We start from the raw sequence: 23,271 nt of genomic DNA on the forward strand, positions 1-23,271 counted from the left end.
TGCAGTGAATCCCAAACACAGCATCTCTGTCAAGGGTCATTTCCACAAATCTATCCAAGATCCCCAAATTTGCTCATCCAGGCACTGATGTGACTCGATGGAGTGCATGACCTCCCATCCAGCCCAGCAGGACCAGCAGCAGGACCTCAGCTTGGAAGCAGGACAAGGGCAACAGAGCTGTTGAATCCCAGCCTGAAGGAAGGGTGTGTTTGCTATCCCATCCCATCCCATCCCATCCCATCCCATCCCATCCCATCCCATCCCATCCCATCCCATCCCATCCCATCCCATCCCATTTTTTCCCTGCCTCAAAAGCAGCCCAGAAGCTGGCCCAGGAATGAAAGAACCTGGAATTGGCTGAAAGGAAAGGCACAGTCATTACCCAGTGTTTACACTGCACGTATGAATCACAACTGTTGCTGTGCTATCAAACAGATGGGAGCAGAAAGCACCTCTTGGTTGGAATCCATTATGTGCTGCTTAAACAATGCTTGGTGCAAGGCTGTGCAAAGAAAACAAACATGCCTGGGCTGGAGAAAATTGTCACAGAACACAAGTTAATAGTGCTGGCAGGCAGGAAGCAATTCACTGGGGCTGGGCTGCCTTAGTTATGGAGCAGAGCTCGCTGCAGACAGTCCTTTGCAATTTGGGTAATTGTGATGGGAGTGAGCAGCAGTTGAGATTTGCCAGTCTGAAATGGACGTGGACTTCTTTGAGGACCGTGCAGTGCAAACGTAGTGGATCCCCTTTGGGTTGCTCCTGTCTGGAAAAGTAAAATCCCTCCTCTTTGTCAGGATACTGGGGGCTGAGACCTCCTTTTACCAGAAGTTTGATTACAACATCACATTTTCCCCATGTGCTCAAAAAGCCAAGGTCAAAGGTCAAGCATAGACCATGTCAAAGGCTTCATCAGCTCGTTACCCAGTGTAATTATATTTTCTGCACCTTACTCCCTTTGTCCCACCATGCTTCCTGAGGGTATTCCCAGCTAATAGCTCTGCATTTTCCCACCCACACATCCACGGTTCCAGAACAGAGCTGGGGCTGAGCAGCCAGCCTGACCCTCCTTGGAAACACCTCTCCTTCCACACGTGGAATTATTGCAGCCATCACTTGTGGGGAGCCCAGGACGTGCTGTGCACTGCAGGGGAGGAGAATTATGGTGGTAATTACTACTAAATTTACAAAGATAAGAAATGGCCTGGCCTCCAGGTGCTATCTGCTCTGTTCCTCTGCCTGGGGTGGGCACAAGCAGGTGAGCCCCAGGTGTCACACAGGGGTTGCATGTGTCTGCTGGGGGAGCAGCAGAACAGAATGGGATTTCAGGGATAATACAAGATAAAATCCATTCTGAACTGTCAGAGTCATTATCAGAGCCACTCCTTTCACCCCTCAGTATCACCTGCAGCAGTGCCAGGACAGAGGTTTTCCCCATCTTTGGAAGGATTACAAAGCCATGGAAAATCAACCCCAAAATCCCATTCCAAAGGTTCAGCAAACTGCCACAGGGAGAAATAATGAGGAATTCAGTAGGAATTGTGTCCACTGAGACACAAACAGAGGTGGCCACCCATTTCTCTGAACTGGAAGTCAATTCAGAGACCTTCAAGAAATCCCATAAATTTTCCTATCACTGAAAGAAGATTTCAGATGCTTTTTGTTTCCCGTCAATACAAATCTGGCTGGGCTCAGTGAGTTCTATTGAATGCACATGTATCTCCTTCAAGCCACATTTCATGCTCTCCAAACATCTCTCTCTAAATTAAATCCTTTCATATTCCTTGAAAAGCTCCGTTCTTAATTAGGAAAGAGTTCTGATTTTCCATTTTCATTAATTCATTCAATTTCAAGATTTTGAAGCCAAAGTAATTGCAACTAAGTGAAACTTACTGAAAGGCAAAAAGATACAATCAGTTTCAGACAATGAGAAAATTAAGGATTTTTTTTTGAATGCAAGGGCTGGTCTAAATGTCCTGGCTAAACTGCATTCTCAACAATGCTACAATCTCCAGAGAAGCAATGATAGATGTTTTGCCTCTCTGAATGAACTCGGAGGGTTGGCTAGATTAATGCTTGAATTACTTAATTTATTTGGCTTAATTTATATGCTGTTCTTCCCTTTCAGAGCCAGCCTCTCCCCCCCATCACAGAGTTGCATTGCACCAGGCCTGTGCCAAGATCTGCGAGCTCAGGCTTCCTTCTCCCTGAACATCTTTCCCTATTATGTGGCTCTGATTAAATCTCCTGCGCTAATTTGTTATTGCGCTCGCCGATCTGCTTCTGGATTCCGGTTCCCTTCAGCATCCCCAGCACTGGAATGCAGAGCAGGACTGAGGGGTTGGGGTCTCATTTCCACTCTTTCAAACCACAGTTTGTCTCTGATGGTCTTTCCAATATGATGAATGCTTTACACAGAGGCAGATAAAATATTCGTATTTTTTAAACTAATGAAAAGGGCGATTTCACCCCACTCTTGGGCTACTCAAGATAACTTGACAAACTTCCCAAAGCTGTACTTCCAAGACACATGAATCATTTTTATATCCTGGAATGTGCCCTAAGAGGAAGAAGGAGCCGAAGATTTCCTAGTAAAGTAAATTATCCTGAAACCTGGGGGCAGCATCTCACATTTTTCTGCTTAATTAGAAAGAGACTTTGCCCAGAGATATCCCACCTATACAGTGACATTCTTGGAGAAAACAAATGGCATGAAGGAGTGTGGAAAGCACAGTAAATTTATCTCAGAAAGCTCATCCTGGAACAAAAACACATGTGTTTTCTGACTGATACCCCCAGGTTTAAAGTATTAATGACCAATATATTTCTTGCCACAAAGGCAAAGACAAAACACAGATAAAAACGTTGTTACCATTAATATCCACACAAGAAAAAAAGAACCCTGTATACAAAAGTATCTATTCAGGATAAAGTGTATTTTAAGATATCTAAATTTGTTATAAACTTCATTAGGCTTCTAGCTACTCTCAGAGATAATTTAAGTATTTTCAATTGCAATCTGAACTTATAGAAAATATGTTTCTTTTCACATTACCCATCTGTTCCATAAGAACAAGCTATAAAAAATATTTCTAGAACAACTTCTTCCATGACATATTAGATAAACCCGTGGCTCTCAAAAAATAACCCCTGGATCAAGGTTATATAAATTGATATTAAAGCTCAGCAAAGATCTGCTTTACAGTAAATCATCGAGAAATAGGACAGCCTTTCTCCATCGAAGGGCACGAGGTAAATAACTGAAGAGGAGGTAAAAACAGATAATCAATTATTTCAGTTGGTTTCAGGGTTACTGCTGAAATTTTCAGCCCCTTAGAGAAAACCCAAAAATCAATACAGCACAGAATTTTGAGATAACAAAGAAAGAAACATCTCAAAGGCATTTGCAACACGTGATAACAGCATAAAGCAAAGTCTGCTCTCACCTTCAGAGTGCAAATGAACAGGAATATTCCTGACTCTGCTCTGGGCTGACTGCACAGGGGTGGGAAAGGGAAAAATCCTGCAGAAGGCTCAGGGAACATCTCCATTTCCCACCCTCAGCCCCATGGAGCAGAGCATCCCAGAAAGAACCAGCAGGAACAGAACTCTGCAGCTCAGCAGGTGCTGGAGTCCAGTGTCCACAGGGATGAGGGAAAATGGACTTTCAGGAACCTGGGGACAATGGGAGAAAGCAGCAATGGCCCTGCAGCTGAGATGAGGAGCAAGCAGAGTTATAAACTAAAAACTTCATTTCAATCGTTCTTTATGGAATCAGATCTGCTCCCAAGAGCCTTCTGTGCAAGACCTGGGCTGCCAGAGCATCCCATCCTGAGAGAGGACTCTTTACCCACCCTCCTGGGCAGCTCTAGGTTGCTAACAGATCCTTCAGTCCTGTAGTTATGCTGTTTCCCCCTCTTTTCACTCCATTATTTGTATAATCCTACTCTGCTTCTGCTCCCATCCCCAAAACCAGAAGCCAACGACTTGGCACAGGTAGGAGAGAGCTGCAGCACAACACAAAACTTAACAAGACCTTCCAGAGCCACAGCTTCCACCCTAAGCCAGTTGGGTTGGAATATTAAATATCCCAATCTCCATGGCACCCTGATCCACCTCTCTGATTTCAGTGTCTATCCTTGAATTAAAAACAAAATTTATTGGAACAAAAGGCTGAACTTCTGCTAAAGAATTCTCTTTCTCTTCACCCAGTTGAGAAAGGAGTTAATGTTTTAGTTGTCTAGGTGTTATTTAGTCTGGGTCCAAGTTGTACAAAGCCAATAATTACAAGAGAAAGAAAAGCTGTTGGGCATCTGTTTTCCACCCTCAGCAGAAAAGTGTTCCCTATCAAGTTTCAGGTATCTAAAAATCCAGAAAAATCCAAATTTTATCCCTTGTATAGCAGAGATGGCAAAGTTCACAAAGGAAGTTTCCATGAAGCAGAAGGAGCAGTCTCCACTTTGCACTCAATCATAGAAAATGTGGTTAATGGCAACTCAGAGGTTCCTGCCCAGGAACCTCAGAGGAAAAGTGTGCCCTATGAAGTTTCAGGTATCTAAAAATCCATTTTAAAAAATCTAAATTTTATCCCTTGTAATGCAGAGATGGCAAAGTTCCCAAAGTTCCATGAAGCAGAAGGAACGATCTCCACTTTGCACCCAATCATAGAAAATGTGGCTTTTGAGACCTCAGAGGTTCCTGCCCCATGTCAGGATCAACTACACCATTCTCATTAGCAGCTTTTCTCTGGCTTTTCTGAAACTCCAGCGCACTCAGAGACCTTTATCCTCCCTCCCTCATGATATGCATGTAAATACATCCTTTTCTCATTATCTTTATTACTGAGCTCTCTCTTGCTGCCTTGTAAGGCCATTCCTCTTGTCCCTGCTAGACAGGAGCACATCTAACAGTGTCACACAGAGTAATTACTGCCTCTTCTCTGCCTGCAGGATCCATCAGGGCCCTGCTCAGCCTCCTCCTCTCCACACTCCATGCTCCTCACTCCTCACCACAGCCATGGTTTCTCCAGCCATTCCTGGCTCTCCTTCCCTTGAACTCCCAGGTGAGTTATCTCCCTCATTTATTTTAATGACTGCTTTCCTTCCCAGGAATTATTCAAGGAGGAGGTTATGAGACACCTCCAGTCCCTGGGGCTGAGTCTCCTGTGAGATCCTCAGCCTCCCCCCTGCACTCCTGAGGCCTCCAGTATCAACCACCAAACCTTGGGATGGTTTAGGTTGGAAAAGACCCCTCTGATCATGGAATCCTTTAGGGTGGAAAAGACTTCTCAGACCATGGAGTCCAGCCTCTAATCCAGCACTCCCAAGACCAACACTGATCCATATCCCCAAGTGCCACATCCACTTAAATTTAAATCCCTCCTGGGATGGTGACTCCATCGCTTCCCAAGGAATGAACGAGTCTCACCCCACTGCTGCTCCTGAGCCATTTAACACTGCTTTTTGTTTTTCCAAACAGCAACAAGTCCAGCTTTTCACTGAGATATGCACCAAAACTACTGAATTACCACTCCTTTACAAAAGAAGTATTAATGTTGCGCTTCTTACAAATTTAAATATCATTCAACTACACGAGTGTCTAAAACTTTGCTGTTATAAATAACATATTGTTGACATATTGGTGGTTTTTATACAGCCAAGGCATATATTTTAGCAGAATAAAAAGAGAAAGGCTCCTGGAATGGTTCAGGAGTGTCCCTGTAAGTAGGAAGCGGTTCCCAGACGGGGTGCCATGGTTGGATCCCAAATATCAGCGAGCACGGTGAGCTCAGAGCAGGGCTCTGAAGCACAGGGGCCAGGCAGAGCCTTCTGGAAGGTCTAAAAGTATATCCAGCACTTCTGGAAATTTTCCTCCAGGCTCATCAATAGAGCAGGGCTCTGCAGGGGTTCCCCCACTGCTGATTTCCTGAGGTGATGAGGGGAGGAGCGTTTTAGGGCCACATCCCAGCCTAAATGAGAAACCTTGATCACCAGGAGACTGAAGAATTTCAGAGAGGAACTCGGACAACCCCTCAAGAGGCACAAAAAAATAGCATTTGAGGATTGACTAAACTGGTTACAGTTAGGGGAAGAATCAGGAAGAGCAGAGATGCCCTGTGTGCACTCATCCCAAGGGATGCCTGAGCTGAGAGATGCTGCATTATTCCCCTCAGACAACAAACACTTGTTTTTACATCCAGCATGTTTTTAAGTAAACATCCTTTTCATTATGCATTTGATAAAGCAGTTACAGCAGCTGCACCCGCCCAGACAACTCCATCAAATTGCAGTTTGCAAATCAAAATTCACAGATAAGAACACCTTGAGCACACAAACTTTGCCTGAGGCTAAATACAAGTTATTTCCTCTCCCTGCAGCAAGGCTGTGACGGTGACATTGCATCAATAAACCAGCTCCCTAAAATTGAAGGAGCAAATTTGTGCATTCCAAGGGATGCAGAGGAGTGATTTTGTGGGATAGGCAACGACAGCAATAAATCGCTGCGACTTTATTTTATGCTGAATAAATTTCTCACTAGCTCAGGTGCCAGCCAGCACACCAAAAGGACAGAGCATGAAAACAACTTCACTGTGGCTCATGAGGAACTTTTGAAACTCTCATTGCTCTGGCAAGGAAATCTTTTAATATAACAAAAATATAGAATATTATTTTTATTTATTTATTATATTTATTTATTATTATTTTATATTAAATAAATTTATATACTGTCTTATGTGACAATAAAATTATTATATAGTACATAGTATGAAAAATTTCATTGTAGTTCATATACTGAACAGATTTCTCACTTGCTCTGGTGCAAGGAACACACTTAAAGTATAAGTATAAAAACAACTACACTGGGTTATTAGGTTTTTATCTTATTCTATTACATTTACTATATTATATTGTATATTAAATATTATATATTTATTATATATAATAAAATTATTATATTTATTATATTTATTAGATTTATTTATTATTATTTTATACTGAATAGATTTCTCACAAGCTCAGGTGCCAGCCAACACACTAAAAGGACAGAGCATGAAAACAACTTCACTGTGGTGCATGAGGAACTTTTGAATCTCTCATTGCTCTGGCAAGGAAGTATTTGTATATAATATAAAACTACAGAATGCAAAACCATAAAAACTACACTATGGCTGCTGGAAAAAACCAAGCACATCTTGGTATTACCAAATAATTTGGCTTAAGCGTGACGGCCAATGTCAGAATTCCAGCTGAGCTTAAGGAATATACCTTGGTAAGCCACAGCTTTGTGTTACCAGGGTTGTATTGATTTTTCTTACACTGAGAAAAATAAAGATTTTGCTGGAAAAACAAGCCAACATTGCCTTTGAAGCCTTCAAACAGAGACTGGACTCTTTGTCTAAATTGTTTAGTAAATAAGGCCATGAAGAATTTTCAAATGCTATTTTTTTTATTTTTTGCACAGAAATATCAAAGTCTCCCTTTGTTACCCGCCCCAAAGTAACTGAATTATAGGAAAGACTGTACACAATAATGGGGAGCTTCAGAAAACACTGATTTCATCCACATCAGCCAAAATATCTGCAGCAGCTGATCCCCCTGCAATGTGAAGCTGTGCAGTGATGGCACAGACCATATCCACACTTGGAATAGCCTTTATTTCTTTTACATTATGCTTTTTTTTTTCCCCTCAATGCCTTATCCTAAAATTAGCATGACTCCATCTCCATATATGAAGTTTAGAGCATTGCAGAGTCCATCACAAGGGCACACTGATAAACCCTCTGCTCCTAAGTGAAATTCCTCCCTAATAACCTGTCCCAGAAAAGCAGAGCACTGATAAGAGTTGCACTCCCTGCTGCGCATCCTCCCTCTCCACTGCTTGATTTTCTGATTCGATTTCAATGCCACATCTTCCTGTAGCCTTATTCAGCTGCTTTTTCCTCTCAAGAGTTTTGCAAATACAAATTCAAAACCTGGCTTGAGAGCAGAATCCTGAGATCAGGTTGGAAACAGAGCAGCTGTGTAAGTATAGATAGAAATCTCAATATATATCGATAGACAGATGCACATATATTGATAACTATCTATCTATATATATAGATCTATATAGATATATCCACTCCATTAATACAAATGCAGGAAAGTTCAGCACTGTGGTTCTCCCTACAAAAGAATTTACTCAAATCCAGCTGTTGTTGTCTCCATCTCACACAGATTTAGGGAAACTGCTAAATACTAATTCCACGAAGGCTCTGAAATTGGAGCTGATCTCCATTCTACACATTGAGGTTTCTTTTTAAATTAGTTAATGGGTGTGTGGAAGTGGGATAATATTGATAAATGCAATTTTAAAAACAAATTGGTGCTTGTTGATTAAATTGCATGGTTGAAAGAAGTAAAAATGTACATATAAATGAGCGATACATAATAAACCAAAATATTAATAATAAAAATATTTCTTAAATTCAAGTGTTTTCATGTCCCCATTGATCTTCATCAAAGAAAGGTGATTGCCTAAACTTGGACTGAGTTACAGGCTCATCACACCCTATAAAAATCTCAGTTAATGTTCTTCACAATATTTACAAGATGTTTTCAAATTGCCTCCAAGTTTGCAACAGTGACAATCCTCATGCTCAGCACTGCAACCACTCCTCCTCTTTCATTCCTTGAGACCTAAAATCTTGAAAATATCTTTTCCCTTGTTCAAACAACACACTTGTAGTTTTTCCACCCGTGCAAGACATCCCTCTTTCCCCCAGAACAGCAAATTCCTGCCTCCTAAAGGTTGCACAGCCAAAGCAGGAACACAAATAACACTTTTAATCTGAAAAATTACCAAAATCAAATTGATGCCCCATTGCCTGGGTTAAGTTTTATCCCCATTTTATAGATGGGAAAGGGCAGGACAATAAAGGGGAGATGTTTGACTGCGCAGAGCAAATAATTCAGGTTCCCATCTTTAAAATCCCAGGAGTTTCCATCCATTTCCTAACTCTGCCCCAGTGACAAGCAGTGTTCCCAGGCTCCCGACCCTGGGTCTCCCTGGAGCTGCTTTTTCCTTTCTTTTCTCTCTCCTCTGGGGTTCCTGGGAAAGATCCTGCTCTGGAAGGTTCCCACAGCTCACATTTTAAACCAATCCAGCCCTTTTTTCCCTTTATCATCAAAACCCCATAGCAGTTGGCAATTCCACGCTGAGCTCTTAAGGAAAAAGGGAGTCAAATATTTTGAAACGTCTTTTTGCTTCAATTGAAGCCTTTTTTACAAGCAGAAATTAAGCAATAAATAGAAACTCAATAAAGCATGAAATGTAGTACTCTTATGTTTTAACTGTGGGCATTGAAATTGATTTTAGTTTCTCTCTGCAGGGTGTGCTTTGGGGCTTTGCTTGGGGTTTTTACAGGTGCCACTCACTCATTCACAGGGATTTACACACCTCAACAGCTCCTCCACGAAAAACATGACATCTCTTGGCAATAAAAGGTTAAAATTCACTTTGCCCTCTGACTATAACAGAAATACCTTTGCAAGCTAATGATTGTAACAGGCTGCTCTGTTCCTGAATAAACATTCTAGGGATTTCCTGAGGTGTTGTTTTGTTTTGTCATTTCTTCTTATTTTTTCCCCCCATCTTTTTTAATTGAGGGAAAAGAATTTGGAGGGCACAGCCAGCTTAGATGGTATTTCAGACAGAAATGTGTATATGTTGTCTTTCTATACACTCTTCAAACTGCAAAAAAATTACATTTACACAGCTTCTGGATATTCGTTTTATAGGAAAAAAAAATCTTTAAAGCTTCTCCAACTCATCTCCTTCTGCCAGCTTTCCTGGCCAACTCTTTCTTAGTAATGCCAGTAAATGCCAAAAAAAGTCTGGTTTCAACAACGTTTCTGTCTGTTGAAACCAAGAGAGAGGCAGTTTCTGTTGGATACACTGAATTTAGGGATCCCACTCTTTCTCCTGGAGGGAGTGGGCAATGCTAACACAGGCTTGGAGGACAAAATTCCTCTTGTTGACTTTTCCTGCAGCAGATCCACGTCCAGAACCTCCTGTGCAAGGCAGGTTCAGCCCTGCCAGGGCAAGGGCCCTTTTTTGGGGCAGGGAGGCTCTTGGCTGTCCCAGTTCTCACATCTCAGAGCTTTTGTCTCCCTGGCCAGCAGCGTTTCTGTCCCAGGACAGGCTGTACCTCACAGGGAAACAGCAGAGAGGAGGCAATGGGTGAAGATAAAGGGAATAATGGGACACCAGGGTGGGATTGCTCCCAGGATTGCTGCCCAGAGGAGCCTGCCATGCCCAGCACTGCCAGGAAACAACATCCACTCAAAAATCAGCAAAAATTGGGCGGCTCAGAGAAGATCTGACCCTGCTGTCCCCATGCAGCAGCTCTGGCCAAAAATCTTTGCTCCTGTGCTCGCTAAGGTGGTCTCAGCTAATAAAATTCTTCTAAATATTAAAATTATTTATAGGTTTCATTTTAACTCAGAAGGCAAAATGCTGCCCCCTCAGAAGGAGGCAGAGGTGTGGCTGCCCCGTTCCTAGAAGAGTTCAAGGCCAGGTTGGAGCACCCTGAGACAGTGGAAGGTGTCCCTACCCATGGCAGGGGATGGAATGAGATGAGCTTTGAGATCCCTTCCAAGCCAAACCATTCTGTGATTCCAGGAATCACTCCAGACAACGATGACTGGCTGGGAAGGGCTTGGCAGGTTCACCCCAAAAAAGACCATTTTTATGCAGGGAATGCTCCTCAAAGGATGTGGTCAGTGGAGAGAGGAGGAACAAAAGAGGAGATGAACCCTGCCAAGGAACCACCCTGGTAGAGGATAGGGCCAGCAGAGGAAGGGGGAACAAGGTCACGCAGCAGAAGCCAAATGAAGTTGATCCTTTAGGAGGAATGAGGGCAGGACTGAGGAGCTCCTCCTTTCCTGAGCCTGACTGCAGCTCCAGGGGAACAAAACATTCACATCTTGGAGCTGGGCAGGTATCAAAGGGCAGGGACAGAGCTGGGGACCTACATGGACACATCCTGGTGGGACACAGGAGGGACAGCAGCCCTCCCTGGCTCCAGGGACAGAGCCACCGCCAGTGAGTTCAGCTGCTGTGGCAGTGAGAGCAGACACACCTCAGAGCAGCCAGGGCCACCAGCACAGCTATGGGGACACAAACAGCCCCATACAGTGTCACCAGCACGGCTATGGGGACACAGTAACAGCCCCAGACAGTGTCACCAGCACAGCTATGGGGACATAGGAACAGCCCCATACAGTGTCACCAGCACGGCTATGGGGACACAGTAACAGCCCCAGACAGTGTCACCAGCACAGCTATGGGGACATAGGAACAGCCCCATACAGTGTCACCAGCACAGCTATGGGGACATAGGAACAGCCCCATACAGTGTCACCAGCACAGCTATGGGGACACAGAAACAGCCCCATACAGTGTCACCAGCACGGCTATGGGGACAGAAACAACCCCAGACAGTGTCACCAGCACGGCTATGGGGACACAGTAACAGCCCCAGACAGTGTCACCAGCACAGCTATGGGGACATAGGAACAGCCCCATACAGTGTCACCAGCACAGCTATGGGGACATAGGAACAGCCCCATACAGTGTCACCAGCACAGCTATGGGGACACAGAAACAGCCCCATACAGTGTCACCAGCACGGCTATGGGGACAGAAACAACCCCAGACAGTGTCACCAGCACGGCTATGGGGACACAGTAACAGCCCCAGACAGTGTCACCAGCACAGCTATGGGGACATAGGAACACCCCAGACAGTGTCACCAGCACAGCTATGGGGACACAAACAGCCCCAGACAGTGTCACCAGCACAGTTATGGGGACACAAACAGCCCCAGACAGTGTCACCAGCACAGCCATGGGGACACAGAAACAGCCCCATACAGTGTCACCAGCACAGCTATGGGGACACAGAAACAGCCCCATACAGTGTCACCAGCACGGCTATGGGGACAGAAACAACCCCAGACAGTGTCACCAGCACGGCTATGGGGACACAGTAACAGCCCCAGACAGTGTCACCAGCACAGCTATGGGGACATAGGAACAGCCCCAGACAGTGTCACCAGCACAGCTATGGGGACACAAACAGCCCCAGACAGTGTCACCAGCACAGTTATGGGGACACAAACAGCCCCAGACAGTGTCACCAGCACAGCCATGGGGACACAGAAACAGCCCCATACAGTGTCACCAGCACAGCTATGGGGACACACAAACAGCCCCATAAAGTGTCACCAGCACGGCTATGGGGACACAGAAACAGCTTCAGGACATTGTCACCAGCACAGCTATGGGGACATAGGAACAGCCCCATACAGTGTCACCAGCACAGCCATGGGGACACAGAAACAGCCCCATACAGTATCACCAGCACAGTTATGGTGACACTGGGCAGAAACAGCCTCAGCACACCCCTGATCAAGTCCAGAACACCCTGCAGGCTCTGGCAGCAGCCCCACCTCACACACAATATTCAGTGGAAATGCATCTCACAAGGAGCTCACCCCCAGCCTCTCCCTCACCCCACCACCTCTGCCAGGCTGGAAATTGCAATGTTCATCTCCTAAAGCTCCACTTTGCTCCAGAGCTGTGTCCTTGAGGAAAGGCGCCACACAAATGGGACACGCGATTTCCACGAGATGGAAACTGAACACAAACTTTCTGCTGCAATACCAAAATGATACAGATAATTTTTAACTCATCTACACAAGCTTTTTGAAAGCAGCTGGCAGAGTTTTTTTGGCAGTCATTTTATTTCTAGAAAAATACCAACACCTTGAAAGGCTTTTATTGTCAAGATATTCCTGCTGCATTTTAAAAAGCCTTATTATCAATCCTAATTATTTTTTTATCAGGCTTTAAACTGCATATAACCTCTATGACTCCTCATTACAACTCTGAAAAATGAGAAATATTCCTATAGAAGAGGCAAATCAACTGGGGCTTGAGTAAATCACATTGAAATAGAATTATAATTCAACAACAAAGGCACTGGGCTTGTTAGCTGTAGGACTCAGTGGATTGACCAACTCAATTTACTTCTTCACCCTTCAAATACACACTGAGAACAACTCAATTTACTGTGGCTTTCTGAAATAAGGGTCCTCATCACAAAATATGTCAGCAGCTCATGGTTTCCCCTGCTCAGAGGATTGCAGTCCTTGGAAAAGCCCCAAGTTTTGCTGCTGTTCCAAGTCCACAAAGGGCTCCTTGCAGGAGCTGCACATTCCTGGTGCCAGGGGTGCTTGGTGGGACAGGGCCTGCTCTGGTCTAGGCTTCAGTCTGACCCAAGGCACTCACAACAGGAATTGAAAACAAGGGAGATTCTCCTCCTGCCTGTAAAAAAACACCCCAAACTGATCACATGCTCAGAGCTGGAAAGCAAAGCATTCTTTTAATCCAACACTGAAATTCATACCTTACACTCGCAAGATCTGTTGCAAGAGATGTGAAATGGCCAAGTATAAGCTAAATTAATTCAATATGAAAATGCCTCAGTACAAGCACTTTACAAACCCAGCATAAAGCAGGAACTTAGGTTTAGATTTTAATCCCACATTAAAGGGCTGCTAACGTGAACTGCATCATTAAAATAAAAGTATTCCCCCCCTCCCTTTAATTGCAGAAAGCACAATCTGTTTGTTTGTGGGGTTGTTTTTTTTCCTTTGAAATGCCAGCCTGAAAACTCGAGTTGAAGTGGATTGCTCCAGCCCCATCAGCTTTTGAAGGATTGCTGGGAGCTGAGACGCTACCTCATAGCTGGTGGGTCCCCAGCACAGCCTCTGCAGAGCCCCTGGCCACGGGGGCTGGTACTGGGAGAGAGGCAGAGCTCCCCACCATGATATCACTGCAGATCTCCCCTGGCCAAGTATGACAGAATTCCTCCAGCAGCCCAGCCTGACAGGAGCTGATGAAGGGGAATTTCACCCTATGGAAGGCTGCAAACCCCCAGGGAGAGCAGGAGGTGTCTGGTGGCTCATTCCTACAAAGCTCTGCATTTTCTGCTCTTTAAAACACCCAGCACTCCCAATAATACCTGAGCATGAACACTCACACAGAGCTCTGCAAGCTGAACACGCTGTATCACTTAGGCTAAAAATGCAATGGACTTTTCTGGGATGAATCCCAGTTGCTTCACACTTCCCAGTATGCCCAAGTGGCTCAGGCAGGAAATGAATCCTCGTGTATCTAGCTGGAACCAGGGCACTGATTCAGTGCAGACAGCGAAAAGAATTTTCCCCACTCAATCACCAGCACCAAGTTTTCATTGGTGGTCCCAGCTCCAGGAATTTCTCAGCCCCAGAGCTGCTGTGTGAGCTCCAGCAAGTCCCTGGAACCAGGACACACCTACCAGCATTTCTGAAAAATGGCATGAATTAAATTATCAGATGGATCAATTGGTTAAATGAGGTTGGATGGGAGGAAGGGAATGTGTTTTCCTCCTCCTGGATGAGGTGAGGTGAGAGGGGTGGCTTTGAGCTGCTCTGGCTCCCTGGGACACAGAAATTCCCTGACTGCCAGAGGAGGTGCCACGCTCCCTCCCCTGATTGTGTCCATGCAAAACTTCTGCTGCTTCCAAATTAAACAAACGCACAAGAGTTATTAGCTAATAGAGCATATTTGCACTAATTACTCCTCAGAGTGGCCCTACAAGGCAGGAGTATGTGAATAAGGAAAAGCAAAAGAAATATCAGATTGTTTACCAGGCTATTAAATTAATGACTTCCAGGTTATTAATTAAAGGCTCAAGGAGAGGATCTCCCAGGGAAGGTTGTGGAGGATTAGAGCTGTTCCTCTGCCTGTGCCAAGCTGCATTCCCAGCTGATGACACAGCTTGTGGAGAGAGCACAGCTCTGCCTCTTATAGTCGATGCTCATGAGTCATAAAAAATATGGAGAGCACTATAAATTCTGGTTATGCCTCTCTCTCTCAAGATATGTAAAACAACCATGTAAAAGAGCTATGAAAGCTGTCCTCTCAGCCTTCAAAGCCTTGTTTAAGCAGCACTGTATGATTCCCCTTAATACAATTGTCTGGAAGTCTAAATTTTGGTAATTATTTCAAATGAAAAGGAACAGCAGGAGGCTCGGTTGAAGGGAATATAAACAATTATCACTTGCACGAAGGCTACGCCAGTTATGAAATAAACTTGAATGGGTTTGCTCTTGAAAACACTGAGCTCTAAATTAATTATCTGACAGAGTGAGCCCCTCAGCTGTGTATCAGAGCCCGGCAGAGCCACACAGGGGGTGCAGCAAAGGGGGGAAATGGGAACCAGCACAGAGACCTGCCCTGGGAGCTGTGGCTGCCCCTGGACCCCTGGCAGTGCCCAAGGACAGGCTGGAGCACCCTGGGATGGTGGAAGGTGTCCCTGCCATGGCAGGGGGAGGAAAAATACAAATTTGAGGGTCCTTTCCAACCCAAACCATTCCAGGATTCTGTGAGTCTGTGTGATGCCCCAATAAGTTCCTAATAAAACTGGAACTCATGTGGGGATCAAAACTCTGAATAACACCCTGGCTATCACTGCCTTTGCCCCTTTGCAACTCCCAATGTGTTCTTGAATCTCCAGCATTATTACAGTGGCTTTTTTAACAAATTTAAAGCTATTTTCTCTTCTTGCCAATGGTATTTTGTCTCAATGGCAAAAAAAATCCCAATTTTAGTAGGTGTTGAACTAGGGCCTTAGAGTGAAGGCATAAAAAAATGTAAAAAGGTGAAAAGCATCACTGTAACACCCAATGGGTGTGATAAATCTCGAGAATCATAAAGATAACCAACAACTGTCAGAGCTGATGATACTTATATAGGTAGCAGAGAATTTCACACTGAGATTCACGTAATCAGTGCCCAAAATTCCACACAAATAACCAAGATTCTGATGTTTGCTCCTGAATACAATCCATATCACAATGCTCAGGAGTGGGGCAGGCAGGGATGCAGAAACTGCTTCTTCAGGAGCCAAGGGAGATGCAATGCATGCTAAGCAGCAGGAAATGGTAATCCTCTGCCACTTCACATGCACAGTCTTAGAGCTGTGACAAGTGCACACTTAAAAACCAGAAGAAATATGGTCTAAATATATATTTTATAGCTGGCTTTCATCTTTATCTTTGCATTTCATTGCTAGAGTTTATATTCAAAGCATAACATAACACCAAGAAAGAAAAAAAGAGTGTTGCTACAAGAAAAGGAACTCTGCCTTCTCATCTTTCTTTCTCCCTTTTTTTAAAAACCCTTCTTTAAGATTTCAATTTGCAGCCCTGATTTATTCCAGCCCGGGCAAGGGAAGGAAACAGATTCACACGAGCTCAGAATCTGGCCTTGAACACTCCAGCTTGGCAAAGCAGTCATACTGATCCCTGAATCCACTGCCCCCTGCCCAGAGGGGAGAAGAATCTCTGATTTATTTGCATTTAGAAGTCACTGGTGCTGGAGTGAGAGCTGGAAATGTCCTGCAGGTCTTGCCACCCTCTCTGCCCACCATGGGCACCTTTCATTTTCTCTGCTTGTCCCTAACTCCAACACAACCCCAATCTCTTGGGGTGTGGGGAGCCACAGAACAAGAGGTCTCACTCTCTGCAAGGTGGGGGAGAGGAGGATTTTCCAATCTATGTTTATATATTGAGGTCAGTAACAGTATTTTAAAAGTCCCATGAGGCTCACAGTGACCCAGGTGGATTAAGGGTCTAACCCAGTGACAGGCAGATTGTGCACAGCTACTTCCCCACAGTTAATTATTTCAAAGAAGTCACACAGCAAAATTTGCTCATTGATTCGCATATCCCCCAAATTTAACATCAAAAATCAAAATCCCGGTTTGAAATTCCATCATTTGAAAGCAACCTGGGCTGGCAACTTGCAAACTCAAATCAAGTTCGAGCATCTCAGGGCTTCTCAGAGGGCTTTTAGGAACCACACTCAGCTCCAGGCTGCAGGTCCTCAAATACCTGCCCATTTATTTTTATGAGTGGCAGCTGTATCTGACTGGAGCACCCACAGGTTAGTTTTGCACTTGGACAGGTACAGAGATCAGGATTACAAAAGATCCCCCAGGAAGGAAAGCTGCACCTAACTTGCCCATGTGCTTTTAGAAAATTGAGAGGATTAAATCTTTCAAATCACTTGGCCCTGATTGTCCTTGAGTCCTTGCAGGTGCCAGCAATGGGATGGCAGGTCCTACACAGACAGGGGCAGAGAAAACCCCACACCCTGAGTGACTGCTGCCACACCCTGAGCCCTCTGGGTTTACCTGCAGAGCTGATCACACCAAACCCTCCCAAAATACTTTCCATTTCTCAGGAACTTCATGCATTTTACAAACCCTGGGTCCAAAGCCAGCTCCGCTAATCCGTGTCCCTCTGGGAACACCAGTGCCAGCCCAGGGCAATGCCACACTGGGCACTGCAGCTTTTCCATGCCTGGCAGCATTGCCCCACATTATTTCCTCTGGTTCCTAAATTCCTTTAAAGCACAGAAATGGAGCCAAAATCCCCTTAATGCCCACGTGAAACATCTCCTGCCTGTCTCCCCAGGAGGAGGGATGAGGCTCTGGAATAACACCACTGATATTACCTGACCCAGAGCTCCTGTGCTGCAGGCATCTGGCACACACCAAGCCCTCTGTGTCCCTAACAGGGTGTGAGGATAAAAGCTGAAGCCAAACAGATGGTCTTCAAAAAAATCTTCCCTAAAGTGTTCTGTGTACTAAAACATCACTTACCCAAACTCTCATCAAACTTGGTTTGATTTGTGAATCGCGAGCCAAGTTTGGAAGAAAAATATTCAGCTGGAAATATGTGGGGGGGAAAGGAGGGTTGTTGTTTTTTGGTTTTTTTTTGCTGCACTTAAATAATATAAAATGAAACCACTTTGTTCAAACCTTAGAAATATTTAAGGAAAACAGAACCCAACCTTTGTGTGTTTAAAGCAAGCGCTGAGGTGGGGGGTGGTAATCAACACAAAACGCAAAGTGCTGAGCACATGAAAAAAGAGAAGTGGAAGGACAACTGGAGCTCTAATGTATAATGACCTATCAACACATGCTGTAATGCACACAAAATTTCAGGGAAGGAGGAAATCACATCTGCAGGGAATATGGGCAGCCATTGTTTGAAGCCCAGGGTGATGTTGCACAACCCTTGAGGGCCCGAGCCCGCTGCAGCATTTTCTCCTCAGCAGCAGCAACTGGACACTCCAAACAGCAGCCACTCATTTTAGCAGCATGCTCAGGGTTGGCAACTGAATATTATATCCAGTTAATAAAAGAATTAGGTACCAGTAAAATATTCCCACTGAAAATGATACATTTTCTGAATTGAAAAACAAAAAAAAGATGCCAGGAGAAATGTTAACAATCCCAACTAAACAAACAGCATCACACAGTTGTAAAAACTGAGGTATTTCCATAGTAGCTTCTCTTAAGTATCCATATTTTACTTTTAAAATGTTCTTCCTTATCCAGGATGCTGACAGGCCAAGGGGAAAAGGCCCCAGGTTGTGCTCAGGTTGAATATTAGGAAATAATTTTTCACTGGAAGAGTGGGTAAGAATTGGATCAGGCTTCCCCAGGGCAGTGTTGGAGTCTCCATCCCTGGAAGTCTTAAGGAAATAACTGGATGAGGCACCCAGGGCTGTGGTTTAATGGATAAGGTGGTAGCCAAAGGGTGGACTTGATGACCTTCGGGGTATTTTCCAGCCTAAAGGATTCCATGATTCTACAGAAAGTGTTGGCATCAGCATGGGCATCTTTTAAACAAGAAAAAAGCAACAACTTTTCTGAAAAGGTGCCACCATGAAACCCTGGCCTTGGTTTCACAGAGCTTTGGCTTGAGTTGGGGAAGGTGGAGAGAAAAAATGACCTGCCCAGTAAATGATCAGTTCTCTCCAGACACAAAACCCTTAATTTATAATTGGGAAACACCAAATTCTTTAAATATAATTTAATTACATGTCTGTATTTAAAATTGGGGTTTGCCTGTCACTAATTTAGACTTTCATAAGTTAACACCTAAACACCTAAATCACGAGATGTCCTTGAAAAAGCACATCCCAACTGTATCAAAATAAAATCTGGTTAGAGATAAGCAATTTTTCTTTTTTTTCCCTCAGTAAATGGAATTTCCTCGCTGCTGCTGAGCAGTGCTGTGTGTTTGTGCCATTAGGCTGTGTGAATTATCTCACATTTTTTGCACAGTGTCTGGGCCCTCAACGAGAAAGTCATTAGCTTAATAATCATTGCTGACAGATTCCAAGTGAGAGATTCCAACAGATACTGCAGCGACTCCTGGGGTAAATAAAAGGACAGTTTTATCTCCAAGATGGGAGAGAAGGCTGCACTAAATGATGAGTGTGCTTTCCCAGGGACTAATTGTTAAGCAGGAGTATTTACAGTTAAAGGATTGGGGAATGGGACCATCATTGCCAGGCAATTATCTGTACACAAATAACTTTAATCCCTTGGCATTTTTATAGCCACTCCATTATTTATTTTACCATATATCCTATTGCAATACCATTCCCCTCTTACAAGTACATACTTTTTTTGACTTCATATACAATTAAATAAAACAGAGGAACACTTTGAAACGAGTTGAAGAACAATAGATCCCATTTAGCCATCAAATACAGCAGTATTTAACTTTTGTGCTTTTGATCAATATTTATGTGACAAGCTATTCATTACTCTTCTCCTCCACCACTGAAGCTGTTGTTCTTCCCACAGCCTGATGTGCACTTTTATGTATTTAATTTATAAGTTTCCATGGAAAAGAAGTATTCAAAAGAAAAAAAAAAAAGTGCTGATACAGCACGTGGATCTTTCTACCAAGCCACAAATCTTTTCTAGTGTTCATCTTAAACTGAAAGTAATTCTGGGAAACAAATTAACGATATAAATCACATTATCATTACTCACAGAGTGATACTGGGTTGTAACTCTCTCAGAGAGCTCCAGTGAGCAGCTAAAAGGCCTCTCTCTATATGGAGAATGCCTGTTTCTAATTAAATAATCTAAAAATAGAGTAGCACATACATCTAGGACCAAGCCATCTGTGTTATCTCTCCAAGATAAGCCATTCTACACCCACTCTGATATCCCTTTCATCACTGCACAGATTCAGAACTGGGCCTGGCCCTTCTCTCCTATTTAGGAAGGGACAGAGGAGAAGAAGGAACAATTTTAATCTAGACAAGCTTTTTTTGAAAGTCAGAGCCCTTGTTTGGAAATATCTTTTCACACCTACTTGTGTCAATCAGCAACGTGATCCAAAGCCACGTCCTGCAAGCAGTGGCAGTAGTCAAGCAGGATTTCTCCATGGAATACTTTCCCAATCCAGCAAGAAAAGCTGTTTCTAATTGGCTCTCTGGACTTTTTGAATTGTTTTTGCTTGTTTTTTTTTTCCTCCCTCTTTTTTTTTTTTTACTATTTAAAAACTTTACTTTTTCCCTTCTTCACTCAGGTAATTTAAAGAACGACGTAAAAAGTGAGCTGGAATCAAACTGGACCTGAGTTAAAAGGCTGGGTGAGAGATTCTCAGGATACATTTGGTGACAATAAAAAACAAACTTCATACTTCAAGAAGGAGATAAAACCCAGCCTTTTTTTCCTAAGTGCAGCTTCCTATATTGTTCACAAATGTCTGGGGGGAAAAAAGGAGCAAAGCTTATCAGGGCCTGTCAAGAGGGGGAAACAATCTCAGAGCCAGGGGCAGATCCTGCCCTGGTTAGGGAAGGGGAGCAGAGTGTGAAGGGAGAGCCTCAGTCCCAATCCAGCACAGGAATGGAATTTGGGGGTCTCCCATGGGATAATTAAGCCCAGATAATGCCTCAGGCTGCAGCCAGCACAGCATTATTTCCACTGGCCCCTAAATTCCTCGCTGTCAGACTGTATTTACCAAACAAACCTTTTTAGTGTGCTTGCCCCTCCCTCAGTTTTCATTTTGCTGTTGCATGACAGAATCTCAAGCAATTAAATTGCTATTATTTCACTTTAAACTTTCATTTCTGCCATCAGAAAGAAGAATGCATCTCTGCAGGAAAAAGGTATTCATTTCAACCCAAACCCTTCTCCATTTCTTAAATTAAATAGGCAGCAATTTCAGACATGTGGCAACACATGTTGATAAAAAAATAAAATAATATAAAATTATCAAATTATATAAAAACACTCTTATAACCTATAAGGTGAAAGTGCATTAAATTCCTCCTACAGCCTTTAAATTGTTACACAGCTAAGGATAAACAAACAGGCAAAATGAAGACTGACCTTTGAATAAATGCCATCCACTGGTCTCCACTGCTCTCCATTCAAAAGGAAGGGAATTGTTATCTCATAATCTTTGGCCTGGTCCTTGGACAGCTGCAGCCTCGGGGACTCTTCTTTGCTGCCCACATTCTCACCTAAGGACAGGGAGAGGCACCTCAGGTTAGCTGGGAAGAGCATCTGGCAAGGGGAACCTTGGTACTCGAGGGACTTGGCAGCACATCCAAAAGGAAATCATTCAGGAAAAGGATTAAACATGAAACTTGTAATGTCAGAGTCAAAACCTAGAGGAATTTCAGAGGGAACCTGTGGAATCAGAGGGGTTCAGAGGAGCTGGAGGGGATTAGATGGTGGCAGCAGAAGACAAAGACTGCACATTAAGAGTAGACATATCAGGATGCAAGGATGTCATCATAGAGGATGAACAGTCTCATTAGCGGGGAAAAAAAAGGTCTGGAAGAGAAAGAGAATGTAAACTCATTGAAATAACACTCTGCTCCTCCACACAGGCAGATGAGTTCCATTCATACCACCACGTCAAAAAGCTGTTTGCATGCAGCATTTATCAAGTGGTTTTGCTCTCACTAAACACATTAATGGCATTGTGCCTGTCCAGGCAGAGCCCTAAAACCAATATCACAGGACAAGAGCTGGAAAAAGAAGTGAGAATAAATCAAAGAGAAGACAGGGATGGCCTCCAGGTACCACAGGACAGTCCAAACTCTGCTGGGGTTTGCCACACTCTCTGTGCTCACCTAATGCTCTCATGAAGGATGAAGAGTCATATCTGAGCAGAACTAGCCCCATTTAATCACTGTTAGGATTAGCTTAAAAACATCTGTGCTGTCATTGTGGCTAAGCCAATGCGAGCAGAAATAAAATCTGGTATTTTTCAACGTGCTTTTAAAAATACACCACTTGACCTAAAACACACCAAAAAACAAACAACAACAAAAAAACCCCACCAAAATCAAAACAAAACCCCCCAAAAAAACAAACAAAAAAAAAACTTCACAAGATAAAAGATAAAATATATTGGAGAGAGGAAAGTTTTTGTTATACAGAGTTCTTACACCCCTTTAATGCAGCCCAAGTGATTAAGGATTGGGAGGACACAGTGTCAGCCCTTAGAAGAGATGATCCAAAGCTGGCCCAAGATTTGGTTGTCCCCTGGGGAGGCACGTGAGGCACCATCTCATCAGCCTGGGAGGGTCTAGACAGAACTCCAAGCCTTTATTCTCATTATCAGGCAGGAAGCTCTCTGCTCAGAACAGGAATTTATGAAGCATATCTCAGCAAAATGGGAAAAGTTTGGCTCCAGCCCTGCTCTCCTTTCTCCTTGGCCCACTTGAGCAATCTCAACCACACCAATTAAATGGCTCAGGCCCTTCTATTATTTTGTAGGATATGCATTCTGGAAGTGTCATGAGATCCAGGTTTTCAGAGCCCCTTGGAGGATCCTCGTCCTCCCATGGATGTGTTGTCTGCACCACGGAGCTGCCATGGTGATTTCAGGAAACATCAAAGCCTCTCTGATACTCCTCCATGGGCCTTCCCTGACCATTCTGCAGAGCATGAACCTCCCAGCATCACCAAAACAGCAGAAAAAAGGGAGGGGATCAGCATTTGTGCACAGATGGGTTATTCCCTAAACAGACAGCCTGCTCTGGAAGTGCAGCAGCTATAAAAACACAATGGGAGAAGGGAGGAAAATCCACAAAAAGTGTGGTTTAGTTTTGCCACTCCTCCTTCTCTTCCATCCCAATGAAGTGATGCTCGTGGTGCATAACAAAGCAAGGTTACAACGAGCAAATTTAATCTGCCACACGTGCTTATTTATCTGCTGAGAAAGCTCATTGTGCAGAAGTGTTGATAGTCTGGAGACAGACATCAAGACAGGTTTATAGGCAGCAGTTATATCTTTATTGGAAAAGATAATTTATTTGGGGGGAAACAAAGCAGACAAGCTTCAGGGTTTGC

General features: G+C 43.8%; 1 protein-coding gene across 1 annotated transcript in view; it reads right to left on the minus strand.

Moving 5' to 3' along the window:
• ADAM12 (ADAM metallopeptidase domain 12) overlaps positions 1 to 23,271 on the minus strand; it is a 183,130-nt gene that overhangs the window by 142,943 nt on the left and 16,916 nt on the right. Inside the window, 1 exon segment of the mRNA XM_030950913.1 lies at positions 21,295 to 21,428. Within this exon segment, the coding sequence (XP_030806773.1) occupies positions 21,295 to 21,428 (134 nt within the window).

The sequence above is a fragment of the Camarhynchus parvulus genome, chromosome 6, assembly GCF_901933205.1.
Source record: "Camarhynchus parvulus chromosome 6, STF_HiC, whole genome shotgun sequence".
NCBI lineage: Eukaryota > Metazoa > Chordata > Aves > Passeriformes > Thraupidae > Camarhynchus > Camarhynchus parvulus.